This window comes from Centrocercus urophasianus, unplaced genomic scaffold, assembly GCF_019232065.1.
Source record: "Centrocercus urophasianus isolate 14NV4802_14NV808 unplaced genomic scaffold, USGS_Curo_1.0 seq_21, whole genome shotgun sequence".
NCBI lineage: Eukaryota > Metazoa > Chordata > Aves > Galliformes > Phasianidae > Centrocercus > Centrocercus urophasianus.
In genome coordinates this window covers 10,939,245-10,950,369 of record NW_024884767.1, presented here as the reverse complement: position 1 = coordinate 10,950,369, position 11,125 = coordinate 10,939,245, and the positions used below count along the sequence as shown (strand labels likewise).

The window sequence follows — 11,125 nt, the reverse complement described above, 5'->3', positions numbered from 1 at the left end:
AACAGATGTAGAGTGCTTTGTTTTTATTGTTCTGTTCCTACAGTAGTATGGCTTAGGAAGGCAGACAGTAACCAGTAGTTTATTTTGTTTTTCCTGAATCACATCAACAGCCCTGCATGGTTTTTTTTTTTTTTTTTTTTTTTTTTTTTTTTTCCCCCCAATTAATTTTATTTAACAGATTCCAGCATTTTGGATTATTAAAATACTTCTGTGTGATGAATTCTACATGCCAGCATGTTACTTAAACATGATGTACTGAGTGGAAGACTTACCCATTTCTTGTTTTACAGGGAAGTTGCCCGTAAGAAAATTTTTCAGGAATATATTTAGAATACATAGAAGAACAAAGTGACACTTGCACTAACCTTCCTATTTTGAAGTATTCTATTAAATAATTCAACAAAACTCAGGGAACAAAAACTGTACTTTCTTCCCCTCAGAAGCATCAAATGAGGCATTGCATTCTGTACTACAATTGTGCCAGTGAGTATTCCAGTTAGCCAACCTGCTGTTTACATCAAGCTGAATTTAATCCTAACTGTATAAATTAATTTTGCAAGGCAAACTCCACATACGTAATGAATGAGATCATTAGAGATGTCTCAGGAAGCAGGAACTCATCTTGAATGACAATGAGCATGTCTTGAAAGCCTGCAGAGTCTTTAGTTCACCAGGTAGGATTCAGCAGTTGATGTAAACCCTGGCCTCTCATAGCAGTGACAGCGGCTTTTCTAAAATGTGTAAAACAACCTACAGTGGTAACTGAACTGTATTTGGAGTCTGAACACTAGACTGTATTGTTGAATGGCATTACCTATTTCCCTTTCGGTTTCACATCTAATTCACTCAGCAACTCTGTGCTCTTAGAGACCAAACACTTACAGACTTTTTTTTAAAACAAGAAATAATGAAAAATATTTCATTAACAAATTCTGCTAGAATTAGAAATTGATGCATAGTTTCTTGAATATACACATTTCTAAATGTAGATAGTAATGCCACTACGTGCATTGTTTTCCAAACTCTGCAGTGATAATAAAAGGAATACATAAGTAGTTCACTATCAGAAGAGCTTAGGGCTGTGCTTTAGGGAGAGATGAACTTAGTACACCAAGACAAATCCATTAACATAACTATAGCTAGACTTGTCCAAATAATTCCATAAAGAAACTGCTTATCAATACTTCTTGAAGCTGTCAATTTCATAGTATAAAAATAATCAGTTGTTTGAACAATAAATCTCAATTTTATTCAGACATAAAACCGTAGTTTCACACCAAGAAACAAACATCTCTTCATGTGAGAAAGTTATGAACCTACAGAGCTGTATCCTTTAATTTGATTGTAAGGTCAGGATTTGATCATATATTTGGCAATGGATACCTGCTTGTCTTCCAGAACAAAACTGCAGGAGAAATATTCAAAATTCTGAAGAAGTGTATAGAAAAGTGTGACTGCTTAAAATGTATTATTACCATATCTCTACAGAACAGTAACTATCTGGGTAGAAGACTGAAAAGGATATAAGGAGAATGTTCCAGGTTAAAAGAAAACCTGGAAGTGTGCCCACAAAAAAGTTCAGTCAGAGTTTTTTTTTTTGTTTTGTTTTATAAAACAAAAAATTGGGCTGACTTGGAATTCCAGTAGTAACAAGGAAAACAGTAATTCAAATCAAGCTGCAAGTCATCTGCACACAGACCAACAGAAAAACTTGAAACAGACGGCCTTTGTTAGATCAAGTTTCATTTCTAGTTTCAAGAAAGTTATTTAAGCAGAAGGCATTCTGAAGCAACCAGAGAAAGCACAATACATTGCTACGTTAGTTTCTGTATGTCACAAGCAAGCAGGGTAGAAATGGTAGGCAAAGACACTACTGGTTGTCTGCCAGGGATTTTCTTGAGAAAAACAACAGAGAAGACCAAACACACATCTAGCCTTTTCCACTAAACCTATGGAAATACTATGCACTTCATATTCATCCTTGTACTTCCATAAAATACAAAGAAGGTGGGTGATGTTAACATCTTATTCACACTTCTGAAGTGCAGTGAAGACTTGTAGTCAAAAGGCTTTCCTGAAGCTTTTCTGCCATTGTTGCCACATCAAATCCAAATTCCCATTAACAATTTCAAAACTGGATTTCAGCAGATATTCTACAGCAGCAGCAATATATTTATTGATTAGATACAGCAAGTGTACCTACAGTTACCTGGAACTCCCAGCTGTACAATAGTGTCTGTTAAGCAAAAATACAGGTTAACTAATAATTCAGGAGGTTGTTTTTAATAGGATGTCACTCTTTTCTTCTTAGCAAGGTTCTTCTTTCCTCTCATGCAGCTGGCCTTGCTGCTTATACTCCTTCTCCATGAAAAAAGTGATAGAGGTAGTACATTCAAATCAGTATTTTGAGCCAAAAGGGATAAAAACCAGCAACTTAAGTAATCAAAAACAAACAAAACAATCAAGAACCCATCTCTAATGACACACACAGCGTCGATCCATTCCTTCCTTTCACACCCTGTCTTCCGATGATAGACCACCATCCCTGTATATACCACTAAGCTCGGAGTCTACTACAATTCAGTATGAGTACAGTGCAAAAAGTCAGCTTTTCCTTCTGTGCAACCTTTTCCCTGCAAGCCTGATTTATCACCGAAACAACAAAAAAGACAAAAGTAAGGTGAGATTAAAGAAGTAGTGTGTGACAAAATTATGATGCTGAAAAGGGAAGAGATTCAACAACAGGCAGCTATGTAACCTCTCACTCACACCGAGGACAGTGACACAGTGAGAGCAGCAGTATACACTGTAGGCAGAAGGAGAATATATGCACTGGGTAGCAGAAATTTATATATGACTATACCACTCTTGTAATGAAGTTTTAGAAATACCATAGCCTTTTGCATGGACACCACAGCATAAGATTAATTAGCCCTCAGTTTTTTGTTGTTGTTGTTTTGTTTTGTTTTTATCTTGGCTGTATGGTTCCGCCAGACTGAGATTTCAAACTGCCATTTATTTAAAACAGCTCTGCGTTGTTTCCCCAGTAGGAACTCATGTAGGACAATTGGGCAATTGGGCAACTTAGCACATAATGGGCATTAGGGCCAATATCCATAGACAGTCTTTGATGCAGAGAGATACCAAGGAGCTACCATCAGGAAAAAAAATAGGAAAAGCTACAAGAGGGACCAGCTGTGCACTGAAAGAAAGCTCTACCCTACAGAACAAAGGTAAGATTAAAAACTCCTAGTAATTACACTTTTCATCTGTTGATGAGACCAAGCTCCATTCAAAACGCATCTGCTTCATTAAAAAAAGAATTTTCTATGCAAGCAGGAAAATACCTATTTACTGCCCAGTACTGTTTGGGAGCATCCAAAGTACCTCTGAAGCTGACCGACAATGCAAAGTGTACAACAAAGGCCTTCATAAACATCTAGCAAGCCTGTAAAACAAAGTCTGAAATATGGATAAGCACTATATAACACAGCAATGATAACACTGTACTACATACCAACTCACTGCTGTTATTCATTATGTTTTTTGTTTATCCCATGAAGCAACAAGAAAGCTTTTTTAAACCCATGTAAACATGCTGCCAAGTTTCTTAGTATCTGCTTTTAGCTTTTACCCAGCTTTCACTGAGTCTTTCACACCTCACTGTGGCAACACTACAGAAATACCTTCCTCCCTTTGATGCTGAAAGATTATAGAACTAACAACTTGTCCCTCAGCTGTATCCTGAGCATACAAAACACTTTCACAATAAAACTTAAGGATAATGCTGATATGCTATCAACAGCATTCCACTCTGCTGAAAAGCAAAAACACCATCTCCCGGAAAAAAAAAAAAAAAACAAAGGAAATGCTACAGTTGCACAGACAACCAATTCTGTAACTGCTTTCTGTGACTTAAATTAAGTCAGACTTGCTCACCAATAATCTTTTCTGTTCATAAAACGGAACAGCCAAATTAGCTACAATACTTTGCACCCAAACTTTTTTTTTTTTGGCAGCTAGATGAAAAGCAGCCAACCATACAATCAGTATAAAATGCAACATACCTTTTCCAGGGCCATCACACCTGTTTTCTTCCTTCAGATTTAAGCATGCTGAGAACAAGTTCTGTTATCTATACAAACTCATTAAAGAAAACTAGAGGGAGGCTGCTAAATGCACACTAAGCAAAAACAGAGATAAAGAGTAGCTACTTTTGCTGTGTTCCTGTATCTAGCTGAGAATTATAAATAATTAAGTGCCCCATCACTTCCTCAATATTAACTGCTGTGCTCCAATTAAGTCTAAATAAATATTCTCCTTCATCCTACATAGCCTCTGTTTCTTTCATAAAATGCTCCATTTTGGTCAAGAGCTTTAGAAGTTTTTATTCCCATCAACTACTTACCTTTCCTACCTTTACTAAACTTTCCTGCCTGGAAAAAAGTACTTCATAGTCAATTAGCATATTGTTTTTTCTTTAAAAGCAGGAGGAGGACATATAGTGCTTATAGCAGATATATAAAAGCACCACTTTCTAGACTTGGAATTTCCCATAAAAACACCTTTTTAACTCCAGAAACTCTCATATCAATATAAGAATGTTGGTTAAGACAATTAAGATTCCCTGTGAGATTCTAAGAACTGCATTAAAACTGCTTCTACAAAAGTCGACAAATAAATCCTTAGTTTCTACTGAATAGAATGTGTCATGAAATGCAGTCATGAACAGCTACTAGTTTACATGTTTTGATGTCTACTTGGGAAAATATTTTAGTGGAATACACAACCGCTGGACTACCTAGGTTGGAAAAGACCTTCAAGATCATCAAGTGCGAACATCAATCTGGCCTAACAAGCTCCATCACTAACACCACATGTCTCAGCAATACGTCCATATGTTCCCTTATACACCTCCAGGAAGAGGACTCCCCCACTGCCCTGGGCAGCCTGTTCCAAGACTTGACCACTCTCTCCATGAACAAATTCTCCTTCACATCCATTCTGAACCTCCCTGGAGCACATTGATACCACTTCCCCACATTATATCACAGCAGGGGTAGACGTTGATGAAACATATAGCAATTTGTAGCATGCAGCTAAGACTGCTTACACCAGCATTTATTTATGAACTTGTCCACTACAAACCAACCATGATCTAAATGTTAGTTGCTTTTACTATGACCAGACCTAAACTCAATCTTCTGAGCCAGGAACAACTGGTGGGAATACACTTTGCTTCAGGAACACTCATCATATTATAGCAGTGTTACAGAAGACAAAAGACTTGCTTATTAAGTTCTTATTCTGGTTTTCACAGGAAGAACGTGTTAGCAGATGTATTTCTAGCACTGTTGTGTTGTTTTTGTTTTTTGTTTTTTGTTTTTTTTCCCCTGTTGCATGTAGCAAGTCACTAAGCAGCTTTCACCTGTCAGGTACAAAACAGATCAGTATCACATCTTGATCATCTATGTTGTCAATTCTGGAAGTGTACCTAGAAGCAATCTTTAGATGTTACTCTAGAAGTAGTAGGAGCCGGTCTACAGAGCTAACTAGGACACTGTTTCATTCTTCTCCAGCTCATTAGCTAACAACCTACAGAAAATGAAAACACATTTTGCAAAGCATTACATTAAAAACCAACAAGCTTATTTTCCAGTGCTCTGATACCTTTAAGGAATTCCATCCACCTGCCTTCTTTCACACAAAATGGCAAATAACAGCAGTAACTACAACAGTTAAGAGGTAGGAAAAAATACTGACAAAATCATATATTTCAAGCTTGAGGTCAGTGCTTTTCAAGAGACTAATTAAAGGTTGAAATTGTGGTGAAGAGATAGGAGGACTTTGTTCAGTCTAGTAAAGAGAAACTTTCTGAAGTTATTATGGGACTCACATGAAATGTAGGAAAGGTATTCACGGTTGTTGTTTTGCTTTAAGAATATAGTTCAATAGCAAGATCTCCATCTAGTGGCAGGATGTTTCCACACTAAATGTCAGCAACATACAGAAGGCTTACCCCCCCACCCCTTTTTAAATCTCCTAACATTATTTAGGCTAGTTTATGCAAGTATTCTAAAGCACCTTTCTAAAAATCAGCACTTGTCTACTGCCATCTATCGCAAGAGTGCTGACTTACCTGAATATTCACAAGACTCAAGCAGCTGCTCCTAGGTACATGCTCCCATAAAGGTTAAGGCACTATTCATCATTCTGCAGTGATAAAAGAGGGTCTACAAAAGCTAGAGCCAAGAACACTGATACATGTTAAATAATCTCTTATCAACTGTCTTATCTAACAGAATTGTATTGCTAGTCTGTGCTATTAGTTTTGAAAACAAATAAGAAATGGAATAAACAGTTTACTACAATGTAAGTGTTCATTTATACAGGTAACGCCTGTAACATCAGTATCTCAGACTATAATAGAAAAACATTATTCTTAGGAGAAACAATTAGACATAATGAGAATATTACAGAATATGAAGTAATACTGAAATTATACGAAAATACTACATAAATACAAATGCTCACATTTAAACAGGAAATTAAAACAAGTTTTACTTCAGGGTCTAATGCAGTTGTTTAAGCCAATGTTACTACCAAAAGGAGGAGACCCACCAATCTCTGTCCATCCACATAAGCCTTGGCCACCTCTAACTTCTGCTGGCAAAAATTCAGAATGTCATGATGTAGTTCATCAGGATAGAAACTGATTCAACATGGAAGACACTAAGAAGTTCTGTTTTTCAAGAAACTGATAGCAAAAAAGCACAATGAATTCCCATGATTCTGGCCATTAAAAAAACCTTCAGATCAAGACAAAGGTAACTACAGAAAGTTATGTACACTTTGAATAAAGGTCCAAAGAATTCATTTTTGAAATGTCAATTTGTTCCTCATTATTTTAAGAGAAATCTTACAAATCAAGTGCCACTGTTCCATTTACATGCAGGTTTTCCCAAGTTCAAATCCTATCAGTTCTAAATACCTAGCAATCATTCAACTTTTAACTCCATTTTATCGCAAAACAAATTTCAAAACCTTAATCTGAAGTGTCTATACAGAGATACTTTACTCTTTATTCAAAGCTTTCAAACAGTAGGTAAATGCAAAAAGAACTGAAACTTTCCACATTGACAGAACTACAGTTGTTTTCCATAGAAACATAGACTAGATTTCTAGAAGACTTGGATTTGTTCCTAAAAACTGTAAACAAGCAAAGCAATCAATATTAAAATTGACTTTGTTACAAAAAAAACATGTAAGAAATTTAAGCTGTTACACTACCTTAACAATACAACTAACACATTTCACATGAATCCCCTTTTCAGAATAAGAAACCTAAGCAAAGTAGCAATAGAAAGTTTTTTTTACTGCATCCTTCGTGAACTGAGTGCTTACACGATTTTATGGTTTATCCCCTTCTTTTTTTAAAAAAAGTCTATTTTCTATAAGAAAGTTGTTTATCTTTGATTGCGCTGTAATATGAAAATGTCTTCAGTACAAAAAGTTCATAGTATTGAAAATGCCTTTCCCTTCCCAAACAGCACCTAAGTATAAAGAAGTCAACAGTAGATGGCTGGAGTGGTGTTGTCCAACAAAAATCAATCCCTGGAATGCAGAAACTTCTAAAGTTTCTATTTAAAAAAAAGACTGGCATATAAAACTAGGGGTAGGGAATGTCATTTTCAAACAGTACACAAAGTTCAGAATCACCAGTTTATGTCCTAACAACAAGTCACAGATACAGTTTCTTTTACAAAACTTCATTTTCAATGTCAGGAAATTAAGGCCATTAGACTTTCAGCTTAAGAACTCACAGAAAGAAACTACAAAAATACATTGTGCTTTTGAGAAGGCTATTCTGTAGACAATGATCACCATTATTTGAAGAACCTGGATGACTGGAGTTACATGATCGCACAGCTTCTGTCAGATTTTCTTGGGGTCCCCTGTCACAAACAGAAAAGTCATGATTGGAAAAAATCCAACAGCAAGATATTCAGAAATCAAAAACAGTATAACTATATATATTATTAATATAATACATACGTATTATCAATGTACAATTACTAGCCTGGTATGGTCTATGCAAATTGTAATACAATGTCTTGACCCTATGAAGTAAAGGAATGCTAGATATCCTGTTAAGTGAGGTAATGGAAGATGGACACCACTGTAGGAGACTGAGAAGTAAGTGAGAAGCAAATACTTGGTAGAAGAGTAAAAGGAGACCACCACAGTAACGATATGAGGAAAAGTTGGAGGAAAGAGCCTTGCAAGGCAAGTATTCCTCCAGACTGATTTCCTTATCTTGTGAAGATTACACGGACCTGCTGACCTGCAACAAGCAGACTTAGTGGGGAAGGAAGAGATGTGGCAAACTGCACCTGTACTCAGTTCAGCAGAGTGACAAAGACAGCCACTGAAGCCCCTCCGGCCCATTTCCAGAATACACCAAATCTTGAACTGTGCTTGTGCAGAGGTAGAGCCATATCTCAGTTACAACATTAGAGGAGACCTGGCAACCATCTGAGATCCCAGACTCATTTCTGAAACATTCTGAAGAAGCACTTTACTTCTCCTTAAGGGCCACAAAGACAAAGAAGGCAAAGCACTGCCCTTTCAGGTGTGCACATCTTCCATGGCAGGAACAACCACTGCTGGATCCAAGGGTGAGAACTGTCTCTTAGTATCTTTATTTTTATTTCTCTCTTTTTCTCCCTCTTTTCAAGTTATATTAGAACAGATGCAAGTCAATTCATCATAGCTTACCACTAAAACTGCATTTCTTACGTAGTACCAATAATCACATTCCCTAGGAAATTTGAAACTACTCTTGTTTGAATAAACTCATTAGCCAACTGTCCGTTGTCATTTCACCTTACTGTGCCCCAAGGAGACCTCACACCTTACAACTCCCATATTTACCCAGGGTAGCTTGAAGTCATGACAACCAGAAATAACAAAGACCATACTGTAGTTTATAGCTAAAAGCATCACTGAGATTACACAGCTGGTGAATACAGTAGTGAGCACATACAAATACGTCAGAAGTTTTTATTTAAAAAAATCCACTAATATTTCTTTTGCTGAAAAGCTAACGCTGCTTTAGCTGAAGAGCACACCCCAGAAACCAAGCTGCCACAGGATGCACTTCAATACTGAAAAACTGTAGTAAAAGCTTGCACCTGTATTCAGTGCCACTAAGATACAACTCAGTTACAGGCCGAAAACATGCCTGGCAAAAAACCATGATTTCTCAAGCAGTCAGCTCTCTTCATTGTTTCCTGCAGATTTACATACATAACTTTAGTTACTGTTCTATGTTCACTCTCCTGACCAACATTAACACCCATACTAACTGAAAAATAAGTTTTAGCTAAAGGAGCAAAATATCTATAAGATGCGTGACCAGAAGGCCAAGGGAGGTGATCCTGATCCTCTGTTTTGTGCTGGTGAGGCCTCACCTGGAGTACTGCCTCCAGATGTGGAGTCCTCAGTACAGGAGAGGCATGGACCTGTTGAAGCACACCCAGAGGAGGGCGACAAAAATGATCCAGGGGATGGAACACCTCTCCTATGAGGAAAGGCTGAAAGTGCTGAGGGTGTTCAGCTTGGAGAAGAGAAGGCTGAGGGGAGACCTGACAATGGCATTTCATTATCTAAAGGGGAGCTACAGGAAAGAAGAGGACAGACTCTTCAGCAGGGTCTGTGGTGGCAGAAAAACGTAAATGGTTTCAAGCTCAAAGAGGGTAGATTTATGTTAGATATTAGGAAAAAATCTTTTACAGCGAAGTGGTGAGGCACTGGAAAAGGTTGCCTAGTAATGTGATTGATGCTCCATCCCTGCAGACTTTTAAGTGAGGTTGCATCAGGTCCTGTCAACCTGAACTGGCTGTGGTATCCCTGTTCATTGCAGCGGAGCTGGACTAGATGACAATCAAGAGGTCCCTTCCAACACTGAGGAATCTATGATTATATGGCCTTGGCCTTAGAGGAACTTATTTGCCCATTACAATTACTGTCTTTTTAGAAAGCTACTGGTTAAAGCATTAACACCAAACTCAGAATGCAAACTACTCAGTATGCTGTATCTGAGTATTCTCTCATCTTTCAAAGCACTTTATACTGTCACTGCAGGTTCACACCTCTGCCTTTAGAGTTGCGTTTTTTCATCATGCCTGACACTTTCACTCCTAGAGGAAATGAAACATTTAAGTTCCCTAAGTAAGCAACTACAATTTTACGTACAGACTGAGAGCAAACACCATACATTTCCCTCAGTCCAATTGCATCAGAAAGTTTAAGAAAATCCCGTATCTTCCTACTAATTTTAATAATTCTTAAAAGTTATGTTTTAATTCAATTACTGATTTAACAAAACAAAAACAACAGAACACCCATGCTCAAACAGTTATGACACTTATGTAAAAAAAATCCCTGCTTAAAAATGTCTTTTCAATCTAAGCAAATTTGTTAAGACAGTAGTCTGGACAAGCCTTAACAAAATACCTGTTGGTGGACAACATCTCCTTCAAGAATTTCTTCACCTTCCTCCTCCTCCTCTTCCCCTTCATTTACAGTTGTTTTAAAGACAGTGCTTCTCTGAGCAACTTCCTGCAAAGGAGTTACATTTTTAATAACAGACTCTTCCAAGAGCTCATGATGATCTACTTGTATTTTGAGAAAGTGGAATGCCACCTGTTCAGACAGCCAACTGTACAGTTTGTCTGTGCACTGCAGCACATGGAAAGTACGTACACAGCATTCCTAACACTTCAGTTGTAAATCCCTTAACAGTTAAAAAACTTCCTAAAAATGCACATCAAGCCTTTTTGCCCCATTACTATTACAAGAAATTTGTATTTTAGTATTTTACCTCAATTGCTACATGTCATAGTCACTGATCTACTTAAAATTAACACTTGTTTTCCTAACTCCTCATTAACACAGTTTTCATGGGAACAAAATAAAAACAGAGCACTGAAAAGTTTACTAATATCTTTTACCTTCAAAATTGAGGCACCCCCATCAGAGCAATGTCAGAACAAATGGAGTATATAAAATTTGTAAGTTTCCTCAACGCTGCACCCCTTAACTGCAATTAAGTTCAAGAAAA

The 11,125-nt window shown here is 37.2% G+C and overlaps 1 protein-coding gene across 1 annotated transcript in view; it reads right to left on the bottom strand.

The window, feature by feature from the left end:
- Positions 1-1,226: 1,226 nt before the first annotated feature.
- The window catches only part of LMNB1 (lamin B1), a 30,052-nt gene continuing 20,153 nt past the window's right edge, over positions 1,227-11,125 (bottom strand). Inside the window, exons 10-11 of the mRNA XM_042823073.1 lie at positions 10,519-10,623; positions 1,227-7,955 (exon numbers count right to left, since the gene is read on the bottom strand). Coding sequence (XP_042679007.1) covers positions 7,914-7,955; positions 10,519-10,623 — 147 coding nt within the window. The 3' untranslated portion in view covers positions 1,227-7,913. The remainder of the gene's footprint in view (positions 7,956-10,518; positions 10,624-11,125) is intronic.